This window comes from Colossoma macropomum, unplaced genomic scaffold, assembly GCF_904425465.1.
Source record: "Colossoma macropomum unplaced genomic scaffold, Colossoma_macropomum, whole genome shotgun sequence".
In the NCBI taxonomy this organism is placed as follows: domain Eukaryota; kingdom Metazoa; phylum Chordata; class Actinopteri; order Characiformes; family Serrasalmidae; genus Colossoma; species Colossoma macropomum.
Window position 1 is genome coordinate 3,015,249 of NW_023494797.1, and position 17,207 is coordinate 3,032,455.

Consider the following 17,207-nt stretch of genomic DNA (forward strand, 5'->3'; position numbering starts at 1 on the left):
CGAACAAAATGAAGTAATCTGAAAGATGAGTATTGTTTTGCAGTCGGATATCTGTGCAGAAATTATGCACACATTTACAACAAATTCAAAGCACTTTTTTTCAGTGTATCTTGAGAACAAGGTGATGAAAATAAAACAAATGTAAGTATGATTAATGCATTCATGTCTAACAACAAAATTTAGCATGATAAGTAAAAATGCCACAGAACATGTTCTGATTGAGCTAAAGTGAAGAAATTTTGTATTGATATACTTTAGATGAATTTCTTTTTTGATTACATGCAATTTTCATACTTCCATGCATGATTCACAGTCAAATTTGGATTAGTTTTGCTTTAGTAAAAATCTGTAATCTCTGTAACCTGAATTTATTTACTTAATTTATGTGATAAAAAAAGAAATTTGTTTTAAATATGATATATATTGAATATATACACATTTTAGAGAAATGTATCAAGGGATTTAGCTGAAATGTTTCTATGAAAGGTGTCAAGTGATAGAAACCAGGGATTGTGATTACCACAGCACAAATACAGCCATTTTATTTACTCTTCAAAATGACGAGTGAACTTGCTGTGTCTTCTGAGTTTTTATATGTAATGTTGATAATGGTAAAATTGTGGTAAATTAACAACATAATATATTTGTAACCATTTCATGTAAGAGCTTTCTGTGAGTGGGCTTTTAGTGCCATTAAACACTTCACACACCTGCTTCTTATCACCACCACTGTGAATAATTCTGACTCAGTAAGTATCTATAGAATAGCACATTTCACATAAACAACTCTGCGATGTCTCATGGACATCGGTACACCAGTTTTAGGGCTCTTTAGCCACCCCTTGTGTTATTTGGCCCCATCTTCCCAAATAAACATAATAGTTTAAAGCCTCCATAGTTAATTCTCATTCATTCTTCATTATGTCATAGCAGGGCGCAACCTGCTCTAATGCAGCGCTGCCTCTGCTGTGCTACCGAAGATTTATTAACATAAAGTGAAAAGTGGAACGCCCGGCTCGGCCAATCACATCAGAACTCATAAGTTGTGAGCCAATCATACCTGACCTGGGGAGGGTCTCGCTCTGCAAAGTAATGTGAGTCGGCAACCCCTGAAGCTGAAGACAGTAAAATAAAACAATAAATTATACAATAAAATAAAATTAAATTAAAATAAACTTTAGACTATAATCTATTATACTCATAACTGAAACAGTAAGTAGTTACAGAGTGACTCCCCACCTACAATATGAATTTGTGGCAAACTACATATACAGTATAGCTGGCTATAATCCCCATAATCTGTGTATTTGAATAACATACATAGGACCCGCATCTTATCTAAGAGAGAGAAGATAGCATTGCGTGACTTCAGTACCTTTGCTTGATCTGTGCCTGTGGATGGATATAGTGTTTACGTCATATTAGCTCTGTACTTTATACAAACTACAAAGAGACAGATCTGCTGCGTGCCAGTCTGACCAAACCGCCATGGCTGTTGCTACTCTAAAAATTCACGATTAACAGACATTTTAGGACCTTTAAACAAATTCTACTGTGGGACCATATCCCCAGACCCCCCTAGTACAGGCTTAGCCCCCGTTACATCTTAACAAATTAATTATGCAGAATCGTTGCGAAAATTGTGGAATTCCACTTTAAATCCTTTAAAAAGCCAATCAAAGTCATCCCCGCTGATCCCGAATGATTGACAGTGAGCGGGGACTATAGAGACTCAGCCCCTCCTCTACAAACCAATGAGAGGAAAGTAGCACAGCTGGCACCGATCAGCAAGGAAACGGCTCTAACCGGGAGGAATGTAGTCTACGTGCTTTAAAAATGTCTGATATCTCAGGAATTTAGCGAGGTAAGAAATTAAAGGACCCTATCATTCCGTTAAAGGTTAAGTAAAAATGCGTCTATGAGCGCTTAACGCTGCGCATCTGGGGCGCTCGTTGAGAGAGGGGTGTAGGTTTAAAATGACATTCAGGCTGAGTAATATTATCCACAAAAACGAAAACAATAGCTAGCCTGCTAGCTGAGCTGCTAGCCCTGTCATTTTATCCAGACAGAACGCATGTCATTATGTTTCTCATTGCCCTTATTTGTCTCTGCGTGAGCTGAAATATCCCACCACTCCAACCGCAGGAGTTTATATTTATATATATATGCGGCATTCATTACTGAATCATATTTGGTCTGAAAAGTTCGGTGGCTTTATCTAGTGTGTTTGTACCGTAACATTTGATTGACAGTATGTTGGCCAAACACACGCGACTCTTCCCTCACGTCGGTATGCTGCAACCAATAAGAACTCTCTTAAATGCTGCCCGCCTCCTTTCATCAACCAATAAAATTTGTCCGAGATCTTTGGCCCGCCTATTAGCACGCTAGTGAGGCGTTGAAGTATTTGGGTTCCTGCTACTCAGATTTATGGATTATTTCGCTAGTTAACTGTTCATGTTTGCTGCTAACTAGCATTTAGGTCGCCTGCAGTCTGAATGGATAAAGTATGTTTGAGTATTGACTAACAGTCTGAAAAGCGAACGAGTTACAGAGTAGTGTGCTTCCAGTTTTGTGTGTCTGGCTTTTCCAAGTAAGTGGTTACACCTTAGCTAGCTAGCTAGCCTAGCTAAGCGATTCCTACTGAAGAAAACTCGGTAGCTAGCTTCGCTTAGCTAACTGAAGGTTGGGAAGAAGGCTAATTACAACGTCAGTCCGGCAAAGACATTAGTTAATTAATGCCTTACCAATGCAATCATTTGTACGTTTGTACTTAGCATTTTATGCTTGACCTAAGGACTTTTTCTTGAGAGAAATCAAACCCCCAATACAATCTACGACAACTTGCTAGCTACTAGCGAGCTTAAGATGTTGGCGTCTTTTTACATCTAGGTTAGCTAATAACAATGCATAACTAAGTGAACTTTGACTCGCCCATTCGTTGATTACTTTGTCTGGCTGGCTGGAGGGGTCCTGTGTCGATGATGAGTGTCACAGTCGTCTGTATTTCTTTATTGCCATCTGGTTAGATGTTTTACTAGGTGAAGTTTCCTCACACGGATGTGTAGCCAGCTAGCTAGCTAATGCACCCTCCTCCGAAATGAGCACTGTACCCCTGCATGGTAGAACAAAGCTGACACTAATCAGAACACGAGAAAGTGACAGTTACCACATAGTAAAGCAGCATCAGTGCAGCAGAATATAGCAAGAACTGAACAAAAAATAGAAACAAATCTATTAGAGTAAACGTAGAACAGAACGAAGGTAACTAAAAATCAGACATTGTACAAATAATGTCAGAAGCAGTACTAGATAAAGGGGGTGGTTGGGGTGTGGGCACATGAGAGTATTATTGTTGTACTACTGCTGCTGTACAGATCAATTATCTGTTTTGCAGTGTTTGAAAATCTTGGCTTTAGCCTAACACTTTTGGGTAGGCTGTTTAAAGTATGCTTTGAGTTAGAGTAGAACAGACACCATCAGCAGACTGGATTGTCAGCAGCTGTCATGCTGCATCAGGTTGCACATTGTGTTGCCCAGGCGTCAGGCCTCTCATCAGCTCACTCTCTCTCTCTCTCCCACAGTGAATTCTGCGGATGCCATTGAGAGGCATAGAAGCACACACCCTGCAGAGGCTCAATGAGTAATGAACCCTTTTTGGAGCATGTCTACAAACGCCGGTCGTAAGGTGAGAGTGGGCATCATTTCTGTGGTCCACACGTTTACTTGTACCACAAACAGTAGCTTTTGACTGTTCTAAAATAGTTAGGGTAAACTGCAAGTTTCTGATTGCACAAGGCTTTGACACTTGTTGAAGTGCCCCTAAGGAGAGGCCTTTCTGAGTATTTATTGCCACTGTCAGTCATCGTTTGCTGAATTGCAAGCCATGTGGCCTTTAATGTGCAAAGGCTGTGTGGCTCTGAAGTTCTTTGCTGACTAAGGAGGGCTGTGCATACACAACTTGGTTAACAAGTGACTTCACTGAAGTTGTTGATGAAGCAAGATGTTTTTCTAGAGGTCACAGCTCATAGTACTTATGATTTCAGTTTGAAGTAAGACTGATGTGCTATGTAAACTTTGTTTGAAAATATTTAATTCCTTAGTCCATATAGTCCATATTTGGGAAGCCAAGCTGCAGTAACAGCTCACGTTGAGTTAATTATTTTATAATGTCATGCAAAACAACATATTAACATCCATTTATTTAGCCTACAGCAGTTTAGTACCGCCCTTTCCCGTTGAAATCCCATTAAATGTTTCGTTCTGGACTGTTTTGTGAATCAGGAGCAATACAAGGCAGCCAATCAGAACAGAGGGCATTTACATATCAGTTAAAGACACAATAACAAAAATAGCCTGTTCAATTCTAAGGAGTTTAATTCTAAGAAGTCTAAGATGTTGGAACGTCATATTTTTTGTATTTAAAACCACAGAAATGTCATACATGGACCTTAGGAGTGGAAAAAATGCACAAAAATGTGGGTTATGGACCTGTTCAGTGTGCATATTTTTTTATTTATTTTTTTTTTTTTTAAGGAAACTTTGTTTATTGTAAAGTGTAGGTTCTGTCACCTTGTGCCCAGTGTTTAACATGGTGTGGTGTGGTGTGGTTCACAGCTTCAGTTTGTCTAGTAGTAATGCTTAAAGTCTCTCTGTAGTGCTCGTAGACTTGCTGACTCATGACTGCTGCCTCACACCTTGGTTCTTCTCTGTTGCTGCTTAGAGGAGGTTACAGAAACTGAGTATTAGCAAGCAGCCTGAGAGGTGAACAAGTTCCAGTGTAATGTCTCTAGCTTTGTGTGTTTGGTGCTTCCAACTATGTGGTTACACCTTTTCGAGCTGTTACAGTAGCTGAATGTGTGGTAGTTCTGGGAGCTGGCTGTATTCCCTTTGGTTTTCAGTTACGCCTCAGGGCTCTTCATGTCCTAATTCTCCAAAGCCAGACTGACTACTGTACAGCTGTCGGCACAAAAGCGTCTTATTGGTGCCAGATAACAGATTGTCATTGACCTAAGAAAGAAATTAATCATTTGTGAAGTTTTTGACGTAGGGTATTACTCAGACAAAGTCTTTAGCTTGTAATTAATTGAGTGTAATAAGACCCAGAATGATGTCAGCAGACCTTCGTCCAATGACAAGGGATATTAAGCTGATTAGTTTAAACCTTAAAATATATGGTCATATGCAAAAGTTTGAACGCCCCCAGTGAAATTACAAATTCTGCTGATTCTGATTGTCAAAATAAGTTAACACAATCTTCTATAGAGAACAAACTGAATGTTGAATTCAGCAAATAAACAGTAGTTTTGCATTCAAATGCGCAGAAATGTGTTCTTTGTGAAACGTAGAAATTCAGCAAAGTGTTATTTGGCTGGGGCACCAAAGCGTTTGCATATGACTGTACAACCCCTTCCTTGTCCAATATGATGCTGCTTGTTTTTCAGGTCAATTCAGATAGGAGAGCCAAATAAGTTTATCAGTCAACTCCCAGTTTAAGCAAAATGAGCATAGTGTACCCAGACTTTCACACCACTCCCAAACCAGCAGAAATGGGAGAACCTTGAGAATACCCTGCGTGTTGTTGTAGAGCATGAAGATCATTTAAGGTCAGATCCTTGTGTCCTGCCTGATGGTCGATAACTTGCTTACTGAGCAGTCCAATCAGCAACTAACCCAGTTTTGTTGTGCCTCTGGGCAGAAAGGCTCTGATCTGTCAGTGGCTATGCTTCCAGTGATGGGAGCTTCAATGGAAATGCAGTTGGCATCCCTATTTTTACATCTCTGATGTCCTTCTTTAGTATACCTAAACAAGGTAGCTTAAACAGACAAAAGTGCTGTAATCATTGGTAACAATAAAGTTAATTTAGTGCTCTGCGACATTCATCTCCCAACATTCAACTAACATCCTTGCCTCTTTTTGCGATAATGAAAAATGTGGCTTCCCTGTGGATGACCACAAGAACTGGCCCTAGCATGGTCAAAGCTCTCACCTACAGCACGAAAACAACGAAAACGTCATAGTTAATAGGCCTTCAATATATGAAACACTCAGAGAATGATTTCAGAAGGCAGCTGGTTGGTTAGCTAATAAATGCTAATTTTGATGCTAGCTTAATCTAAACACTGACAAATGCCACAGTAGTGAAATTTCTCCTGCGAAACTTGCTGCCTAGTAAACGTGCCTCATGTTATATACTGAAAAAATTTGAGACATTTGTGCCTCTGTTTGGCTGTGATGTTTCTCTGCTCTACTTCAGTTTTCTTGACAAAGAGAATTACTGTGCGTCTCAGATTGTTTGCTAGTACTCCTGAAATACAGCCAGAATTTAAACCGTGTGCGTTATATTGGATGTTCTCATAGTAGCCAGTTCGATTACTTGTCGTCTGTTTGTTTGGTTTGTTGTGTTTGGTTTTTTTTTGTTTTTTTTTTTGGGTCAAATTAAAAATAGTACTAAGATGTTTTGGTTTGTGCCTTTTGGCATTAGTCCTGTTTCAATGCACTTGGTACACCTGCAATAAGGGCTTCCAAATTCAGCACAGGTACGTTATGGGTCATGTGGCAGTGGAACTGATGCAAATTCATTATCACAAATTTTGCCAACTGTAAAAGCACGCTTTACAGCAGGTACTTCAACACCAGATATGGAAACCAGTTGTATAGCTGCAGGCCAAAGATTTCCACTGGAGATTCTAACTTTTTACTTCTCTGTTTTGTTTGTTTAGAGATCTGACAGTGAGGAGCAGGGTGGTCCAGGTGAGCAGAAAGCCAGCCCAGTTCGACCTCCCTTTGGGAAGAAGCAGCTGCCCTCCATCCCTAAAAATGCAGTGCCCATCACTAAACCATCATCACCAGCTTCTGCCGCTCAAGCCACCAACGGCACACACGCCTCCTATGGACCCTTTTACCTGGAGTATTCCCTGCTTGCTGAGTTGTACGTGATGTTTGAGTTCTTTCAGGGGTGTCGTGGAGTTTTTTTCAGACTTCAGTGATCAAAATGCATTAATTAGCTCCATGCTGTTACAATAACTAGTGTAAGATGAGCATATTCTCTCAGTTGACACTGACATGATGACTTTGGTCTGTTTTGCAGTACACTGGTGATAAAGCAGAAACTCCCGGGCATCTACGTTCAGCCCTCCTACAGATCAGCCTTGAGTAAGAGTACACAATGTCTGCACTGCTCACCTAAGGGCTTGTTGGGGAATTTCACTGTGTTGCTGAAATTCTTTTTATACCAGCATCTCACCAAGGCAGATGCAGTATCAGTAAAGAAAATGTTTTAAAAAATGTTCAGGAAGTACCAGTTGCAGTTTTTAAATGTAACATAATTTATGCATAATTCATTACTTACTGTGGAAAGTATTAATGGTGGTGGTGATAGTAGTAGTAGTTTCGTATGCCTTTGTCCATATTCATATACACTTTAAAATGAGGCTTTCTTGAAGTACTGTTCTACACCAGTGGCACATTTTAGCTTTTACCCTTCTCCCAACACACCTGATGCAGCTAATTAACTCATTAGAATTGGGTGTACTACAGCAGGAAAGCACTAACATGTGCGGGGTAAGGGGCAAAAACAGGGCAGCACATATTTTATTTTATAGTGAGCTCTCTCTCTCTCTCTCTCTCTCTCTCGCTCGCTCTCTCTCTCTCTCTCTCTCTCTCTCTCTCTCTCTCGCGCTCTCTCTCGCGCTCTCTTTCTCTCTCTCTCTCTCTCTCATCAGTGTGGTTTGGTGTGATTTTCATTCGCCATGGCTTGTATCAGGACGGCGTTTTTAAATTCACCGTGTACATTCCTGATAACTACCCAGATGGAGAATGTCCTGTGAGTACAGTAGTTTCACTGCACAAATGCAGCTTACATTGACTTCATACTGAATAGTGACCGTATTTCTCCTTTTGCCTGAACAGCGATGCTGTCTATTTCTATTGCTATGCTATTGAAAAATCAAGACAATCTTAAACTTTGCAAAACAGCCCAAGGTGCAATAGACAGGCATATTTCCAGAACACATAGCCTTTTTCCCCCATTATAAGGATTTCTGGGTGTCTTCCTTAAGGCAGCCGAGGAACAGAGTTTTTAAAGAAAGTTGAGTCTTTTTAACTAGGGACTTTTTTAGGAGGTAAAACATGTGTGACTGTGCCTTTCTCTGGCAGAGAGTGGTGTTTGATATCCCGGTCTTTCACCCGCTGGTGGACCCTGTTTCTGGAGAGCTAGATGTGAGGAGAGTATTCACCAAGTGGAGGTCAGTGAAGAAGGCTAATGCATTTTGATCATTGGTTAATAAACCGTTACTGTTTACTGCTGATGGAAGCATGATTTTTCTAGCAAATATTATCCATAGTATATGATTTTTTCTAAAAGAACTGGGAAATCTCAAGATTTTAACGACAAAATGATGATTTATTGTCATTATTATTATTATTATTATTATTAATGAAACTTGAAATACTACAGGACAATAGAAAAGCATCACTTATAAACAATTGTTGTCATAGCTAGTACCATAAAATGCTATTTTGAGGAATGCTGAACAATCTGGTAACCCTGACCAGGTTCCTGAGACCTGTTTAAACCTGTCAGTGATGAACAGTGCAGGAAAGCAGAGGAAATAAAAGTCTTTTCAACCGCATCAGTAGCCGTTTTACGCCCAAGCATTTGTTAAACTCAGCCGTATTATTTTTAATGCCTGCTGCAGTTTTAAGTTTCTCTGTGCGGCAGAAGAATGGCTTGTTTGCCGGCACGCTGTCGTTTATTTTCAGAAATAAATGCGGTGAAAAGCAGGGTAGCAAGCAGTCCAGAGCAGTAAGAAAAGCATTTGAACTACACTGGGCAATTACAACAGACATTATTACCGAAAGGTAGTCTTTTTTTTATATATATATATATATATATATATATATATATGTGTGTGTGTGTATATGTATGTATGTATGTATGTGTATATATATATATATTTTTTTTTTTGTACGAGCACAACAGGCTCCTTGTAGGGTTGCAAATGGCATTAAGTCTTCTAATAGCTATTCTTAATTATGATCATCCATCCTATGACCATCCATCATTTGCAAGCATTCATTAATTTATTTTTTAAATGTAACTGTAACTAAGCTAGTCACAGGGTCTCTCACTTCTGCAGACGGAACCATAACCACATCTGGCAGGTGCTGATGTATGCACGTACGGTCTTCTACAAGATTAATACCATGGAACCACTCAACCCAGAGGCTGCTGTACTGTAAGTGTGTGTGTGGGTGGGTGTGTGTGGATGCGCTTGTTGATATGATGGTACATTAACACATTGCTTATAAGTGACATAAAAGCGGGCTTGGTAAAACTTTTGGAATTTTTTTTTAAATGCCTTGTGCTGTTGTACAGGAAGATTCACTCAAAAGAGGCCTCAAATATTCTGTTGTAACTCTCGTTAGGATGAAGCAGTCTGAATAAAAAATATACGCAACATACCTTGACGCGCTGCTCGATACTGTACACCACCATCCTGATGAGTGACTGAGTGAAGGGGTACGGGGTGTGCACATGGAAGTTGCAAACGGAGGTTAAGCGTTGCAACGATGGTCCGGTGCCTACCTCATCGCTCTGTCACAGGGGCATCCCAGCTTGTTTGAAGCTCCATATACTGAGGAGCACAATTAACTTGTTTCGTTCAGATTGCTTCGTCCTAGCAAGAGTTATTACAGAATATTCGGGGCCTCTTTCGAGTGAATCTCCCTGTAGATTAGATAGTCTTGCAGAGCTAAATGTTATCTTGTATCTGTCTGGGGACAGCTTGTGTATCTGTCTGGGGACAGCTTGTTAAACTTTTGGTGCTGGATTGCTGCAAAATCTTCCGCAAACAAGGGTATGCCCCTTCTAAAATCCACTCCCAAATCCTTCAGGTACATGCTCTTTTATTTTCTGGAGTACAATCGTCAGGAACACAGGCAAAGCAAGCTAGCTAGCGAAATGCAATTATTAGGTCACGTTCATTCTTCAAAATTAATGTTTTAGATATGCCATTTAGTTTAGGTTTTCAAAAGGTGTCCTCAATGTGCAAAATCTATTCAGTGAAACCAGTTTAAATGTTGGTAGAGATTATTTTAAGAGGAAAGAGATTAAAAGTCCAGTTTACCAGACCTGCCCAGCTGTGTACAACTATATGTTTAAAACACAAAAATTGATTGTCTTGGTTATATGTCCAATACTGACCAAAATGCAAAGGGGATTCCAGCTGCATATGCAGGTCACGGTGCAGAAATGGACCATTTGGACTTATTCTGTCAGCAGCTTGTTGGAATAGCTGTGGATAAAGTTCATGCCATTGGTCGGATTGAGTGTGTGTGAGTGTGTGTGAGTGTGTGTGTGTGTGTGTGTGTGTGTGTGTGTGTGTTTTTTATATATATATATATATATATATATATATATATATATATATATATATATATATATATATATATGTGGCATGTCGTTTAACTGCTACAAACGTGAGAGCTTCTTTTTTCTGGAACATAGCTGCCAATTCTTTCGACATCACTTTTACTCCATCTATATAGTCGCAACTGTGATTGACACAAGCATTATACAGCTGCTGGTAAACCGTTGTCACCTTATATTACTGGATATCTCCTAAAGCTAATGAATAGTGTGGTTGAACAGAACATTTCATTACAAGAGGTTGTGTTTTTTACTGCATGTAATGTGTTCTCCAGACAAGCAACAGACATCTGCATGCTTAATTGAAGTTTTTGGGGGCCAAGCTTCAGCGATGATAACTTCTGTTACAGTCATAGGTCTAACTCCAGGCTTTTTGTCTGTCGGACAATGTTAATGAGCGCATCATCGTGCTCTGCTATGGATTTGTTTAGAATTTTCACACTGTTTGTTCCCACCTTCACATTTAGCACACAAATTGTCATAGTTGTCCCTAGATGTGTATTCTTGATACAGGAACACGTCTGGCTCTGCGAGGCTATAGGTTAGAAATAGTCAGATGATGTTTGTAGCTGAGCCCTGTCGTTATTAAAGTGATGTCATTGTTTTGGCTGTATGAGGCCCCAGATGCCTGACATGTGAATGTTAAGACTACTACATACTTGTTTGTTTCTGCCTGATAACTTGTTGTTTTCTTTGTTTACAGATATGACAAGGACATTCAGCTCTTCAAAAGTAAGGTGGTTGACAGTGTGAAACTATGCAACAGCCACCTTTTTGACCAACCCAAGATAGATGATCCTTATGCAATAAGGCAAGTATAATCAAAAAGTTGTAACTAACGTGTAGGCCTTTAGGCCATTCATAATTAGTTTCCTGATTCATTCCATGAGCTTGGTGCCAAATGGACATTATAATTTGTTTTTCCCCCGTTTCAAGAAATCAGTGCGCTAGGTTTAATTGTATATGCTGCTTAACCAAAAACAGATTGTTTTACACCTCAGTTGCCGTTGTATTACATTTTTGTGCAAAATAGCTATGTAGCCCCATTACACTGAACGGAAGTGAATATGAGTGGATGGACTATTTCAGGCTGCCTGTTACTAAGCTTAGATCTTTTAACATGAGTCTTTCCACAGTAAATTACCTGACCTTCCTGTGAATGTATTATGCAAATTATATGCAAAAATGTATTAAAAAATAAATGTTTTCTCTGCCTATTTTCTGTGACAGGATGGAAAGCTTAACGAACCATGCCAAATAAGAAGAAAAAAACAAATTATCAATGTTAAAGAAAAGCTAAATCAGAGGTGGAAAGTAACGAATTTACTTGTGTTACTGTACTTTAAAAAAAAGTTATAAAGTAAAAATAAATTACAAGCATATCAACTCAGATTAAACCAATTAGAATAAATAACAAGTAAGCTGTACACAGACTGGTTAAATGTAAAAGATTCAAAATAGAGCAGCTCCCAGCTGCAAAAACACTACAGAGACATCCAGTCTGGAGACAGAAAGAAAAAGAGACCAGCATGCATGAGTAACAGACTTTATCCAAATGGTCATCTATATTTGTATACAAATGAGCTAAGAAAACAGTGTTATCAGGGACTAAACACAAAACCTGCAGAGATCTGTTTTTCACAACTCCAGCCTGAGGGAGCATCTGCTCAGGTAGCTAATCATAGCTGAACTGGTACTGCGTTTTCTATTGTCTTCTTACTTTTATGTATCTATTTATTTACGCTTAAAATCTGCTGCATATATTTTATTACAACTAACTGTTAGCGTGCTACTTCAGTTAACAGGTATCAACGCATAGTCTGGGGTTTGGCCATTTAAAATATAACTTAGTTTAGTCACTGTTTAAAACAGCCATATACGACTGTGATACGGGTCTAATACAGCTTTCCCATAAACTCTGGACAACAATTCAGTCATGCTGCAATTTATTTATTTAATTCATTTTAAAGCTTACTAGCCTAATCTGATCAGATTGTGGGTGGGGTGTGAAGTTCTTTTGCTGCATGCATGCTGTACACAGATTAAACAGAGCTCCCCTCACAGTATTTAAAAGAGCCCTCAGAGACACCAGGGCATCCCTCAAAGGTGTTGTGCTATAATATTGAGATCATTGATCGGTCTGATTGTAGAAAAAACTGTACAGTTTTGGCTGCATGTCTGGGCTTTCACTTAAAAATGCATTTGCAAAAATACATTCACTGCTCAATCTCACCTTACAGATAATACTACATCAGAAACTTTATTCTGCCAGGTCATTCTTTTCTATTAATGGTAGAAATATACTATACAGGTGTCATTTCATTTATACAGTTTGAAGGCTGTGAATATAAGGTGTAGTCTTTGTAGAGATTGACACCTATTAATGTAAGCAAATGTTCAAAGAGCTGATGAGCAGTAGGACTTTCACTAAAAAATTACATTTTTTAATAAATGTATCAGTTATATTAATTAAAGTGAAAAACTGTGCAGCCTTTCAGGGATTTTAAAGTATTTAATTGGAAACAGATAAACTAGGAAGCCTTATAGAATCATCTAACCATGAAATGCATGTAGTTTAATGTAAAACCTTGTTCCTTGCACAGTTCACAGAAACATGTAAATGTGCACTAGTGGAACATACTATGATCAGTCTCAGCTCTCAGAATCACATATCAGCAAAGTCAACTCAGGAATATTTTCAGGGTGTGATTGTGGACAAAGTATTACTCAAGTAGTTTTCCAAGAAACTGTTTACTCTTACTTGAGTAATTTTCTTTACTAACACTTTTACTCAAGTAAAATATCACTATAGTAACAGTACTTTTACGTAAGAAGGGATTTTACTCTTTCCACTCCTAAGGAAAAGGAAGTATTTTAAATGTTGCTCCTCTGGGGACTTGAATGTCATTTTTTCCCTTCATCATGTCACCTAATGTAATAATACATTATTTATAAGATGAACTTGTATATGGCAGATTTCGGTCTTTTATACAAGGCATTGAACATTGTGGACTAAAATGGTACCCTTTCCATGGAATGATCGTGCTGTGCCTTTCCTCTGACTCTGTTAATTTTCCATGATAAAGCTGCTGTAAATAGCTTTTCATTTGATCTGTCATATCTTGCAAGGTTATGAAAGCTATTTTTGAACTGAAATGTGCATGGTTTATCCTAGTGTATCCTAGTGTTTCTCAATCCTGGTGCTTGTGTAACTCAGCTCTCAGCTGTTTTCCTTGCTTCGACACACTTGATTCAACTAGTTAGCATGTTAACACGTCTGTCCTAAGTTGAACTGGTTTTGTTAGAGTAAGGAAAATGCTAAATTATGTAAGGCAGTGGTACTTAATGACCTGAATTGGAAACCTCTACTTTCATCCAGGAAAAAAGAATGGCAAAATGTCACCCTACCTAGGAGTTCACTTACATGGTTAATTTACATTTTGCTGTATTTAGTGGCGTAGCATTGGTTCCTGGGGTTTAAGTCTACTTAAAAGCGTAGACTGGGGTAAATGTAGGTCAGGCTGTAGCAGGGTAATAAATTTTTATTTTTCTTATTTGTCATTTGTCCTTTCCAGCTTCTCTCCATGGAACCCAGCTGTGCATGAAGAGGCGAAAGAGAAGATGTTCACACACAAAGTGAGTGCTTGACGCTCCCGTGCACCTCCCGAGACCAAGTAAAAACTGGCTTCTTCCTGACTCCTGATGCATGCTGTTTTTAAGCATTTTTGTTAGCTGTGCTTATGTAAAAACCTGTTCCTGTCTAGACTTAAGTTCATACAAAAGTTCTTTTCTAAGTAAACTCAATGTTTGATGGACAGCGTGATCTCTACTGCATAACTGTTCTTGCTACTTTTAGGAAATCAAGCTTCCCATAATCCTTGACCCTAATTCCTTATTTTGTCACAGAGACGGCCTGAGGATCTCCCAAAAGGGCTGCAGGTGTCGGGACTGTCTTGGGTGAAACCTGGATCCACACAGCCATTCAGCAAAGAGGAGTACCCCCTGCAGACTTGAGCCTGTAGTACCAGTCGCTGGCCACTGTAGGCGTTGCTGAGCTATATTCACGCCACTCGCACTTCGTGGCTTGCCCCCTCATCTCTAAGACTCGAAGCAGTTCCATGGACTTCTCATTTTGCAAAACCCACTTGCTCAGCTTTAAACAAATTTATTCTAGACCTCTGCTGAAACAGCTTTACATCTTGAAAACAAGCTTGTGCTTCTCTGGTATAGACCCGAGTGGATGTCGTAGTCATCATGCCAAGGCAGAAATGCAATCAAATTGCATAGAGTTTGTTTTCTTTAGACAACATTGTGACTTGCACATATACTTTTTGCTTTTTCTTTTATATTTTCTTAAGGCGCAACAGACCACCTCACAATATTGTGGAAGGGTTTTTGGTTTTTTTGTAGAAACAATGGTTCTTTGCAGTAAAATTCATAAAGAATGTTCAGGTGGCTTTAGATTGAGCAGCATTGTGGCTTATAACTGGGCAGTTTTAATTGCTAGGTTTGTAAAGATCCAACCTTTTTCTTTCACCAGTGAGAGGTTTAGACATCACAGTAATTCTTTGATCTCTTAATACAGTGTCTGTTCTAAGGCTGGAATAGTTAGTCCCCCAGATAGTTCTATTCAAAACAGCCTAGAAAACTATCAATAGAACTTCTAATAAAGATATCTGACCTAATGGTAAGACCACACTAGGTCAGGTGCTTGTCATAAATTGCTATAAATTGGTGGAACATGAAGCTTGGATCCAAACTTGGGTTTCCTCATGATTTTTGGGGTTAAAACTGGGCCTTTAATTTTCACAATGGTTTTTGTAAACATGCACATTCTTGCATACGGTTGTTATTTTCATTCTGATCCAGACTTTTTTTGAACTGAGAAACTAGTTAACACTACATTTATTTTTGAGTGCTTTGGGGTTTCTTATTTTTATTATTTTTTCTTTTTATTTCTCCTACTTTTGTGTAATAAAGCATTCTGTGTATTAAATAGTTTTAATATATATTACAGATTAAGGGGAATACCATTTTTAATGAAGACAATAAGTTATACATAATTTGTCTTTTCAGAATTTGTTTGGAATGTCTTAACGAATGGCTGAAGGTATTTCATATGTAAATAGTGAAGCTTTTTGTGGAAATGGAAAGCCTCTCCATCAGAGGTCAACTAAAAACCACTGGTTTATTTATATATGAATATAAAATGGTGAAAGCTTTGTTTAAGATTCCCCCCCAGAATTTCGGAAGATGGTGTGTGATACATTTTGTTCACTTCCTCTCTCACCTTCTCTTCTCCTGTGTTCCCCTTCTCACTGACATGAAGCTTGGACTGTGTGAACAGTGAGGTTTTAAAATGCTGTTATCTTAAAGCCAATAAATTTGAAATTACAGTTTCATAGGTTTTGGGGTGTAAAATCGCACCATGTACACATTATGGACAAAACTTGCGATCCCTTCAAATATATAAAAATTTGATAATATAAACAGTAGCTTTCATTTTGCTCCACGTTTGTCAGTTCTTGGCTAGAATTTCCTGATAGCTTGTCTTTGAACCCCTGATAACTGAATGTACATCATTTTGTTTTTTCTATTTGTCCTGCAGTCATCAGAATAATCTTTAAGAATGATGCCTTTTTGGATGAGTGTGAAGGGGTGAAGCCTCAACTTTTTGAAGTTTATGGTTATGAATTTGTTAGTGTGGAAACTGCGATTAAATACACTTGAATCAAATTTCTTTTCTTTATTATGATGTGTTTTTGTTTGAAATGGCTGCAACAATAGTTGTAGTTCACATTAGGCTGCAGTTTCATAACACTGGTATGATATAATTGCTGCTTAGATTCTTAACACATTTGTGTCCAACAACTATATTTAATATCATTTTTTTTAATGCCACAGAATTTGTAGATGAACATCTACATTTTTTTTTATTATTACATGTCATTTTCATACATTTGTGCACAATGAAATTTGATTTTTCTATTGTTTTGGTAATAATAAGTGGGCCCGTGTGACCAAAAACATTTAGTATGTAACATTTAATATTTTAATAATTTAATATGATTGTTATAATTAGGTGAATAAAAAATGAAATGATAACAGCTTATTTCAGAAAAATAGATCAAAATCTCTGTGTAGTGAAATGATGAGAAATGAAGATGCAAAGGTTTGATGTGAAATGATCCGTTCTAGAAACTGAGAAAGAAAAATTACGAATATTTCACAGAGGTGGTGATAGGAGCCAGACATCTGAAGTGTTTAGAGACTCTAAAAACTATAACACAGAAAGCTATTATATGGAGTGGTTACAAATATGCTACCTGATCTCTAGTAGCTGTGATAGTTTTGAGACAAAACATGTTTTAACATACATGCCAGGTTGAGAGGTACATGCAGGGTGTCGTAAATTAAAAAAGGGAGCCCCAATTTTTTTTTTTTCTAGATTTACCACTATTTTGAAGTCATTAGTATGACCAATAAAAACACAGAAGACACGTGTAGGTTCACTGATCCTTTTGGATAGTAAATAAAATGGCTATCTATATTTGTGTTAGACATCATGATCCCTGGTTCCTATTGGTGCTATTGTAAAGAAAACTGAGTCACCAGTGCATTTCACAGCAAACTGCTCTGAATGTGTTTGTTTACATCTCACTGATATAATAGTGCAGAAATGTAGAGAAATCTATGGAGGCCCATTCCTGCCACCTAAAAAATAACATAATTATGGTTAATTATAGGTTATTTGGCATGTGAATCGCTATTCCG

The 17,207-nt window shown here is 38.3% G+C and overlaps 1 protein-coding gene across 3 annotated transcripts; it reads left to right on the top strand.

The window, feature by feature from the left end:
- Nucleotides 1-1,747: 1,747 nt before the first annotated feature.
- On the top strand, nucleotides 1,748-16,169 carry LOC118817397 (akt interacting protein). Of its 3 annotated transcripts, none has more exons than XM_036584045.1 (10): nucleotides 1,748-1,864; nucleotides 3,585-3,688; nucleotides 6,724-6,932; nucleotides 7,092-7,156; nucleotides 7,726-7,826; nucleotides 8,159-8,247; nucleotides 9,142-9,240; nucleotides 11,137-11,244; nucleotides 14,009-14,069; nucleotides 14,340-16,169. In XM_036584045.1, exons 2-10 carry the CDS (start codon nucleotides 3,647-3,649, stop codon nucleotides 14,445-14,447), a joined length of 882 nt encoding a protein of 293 aa, XP_036439938.1. In that variant the 5' UTR covers nucleotides 1,748-1,864; nucleotides 3,585-3,646; the 3' UTR covers nucleotides 14,448-16,169. The 3 variants fall into 3 exon arrangements, with proteins under 3 accessions (XP_036439938.1, XP_036439940.1, XP_036439939.1); XM_036584047.1 differs by having other exon boundaries at nucleotides 14,009-14,107; nucleotides 14,340-14,455; XM_036584046.1 differs by lacking the exon at nucleotides 1,748-1,864 and adding an exon at nucleotides 2,381-2,593.
- Nucleotides 16,170-17,207: the final 1,038 nt, after the last annotated feature.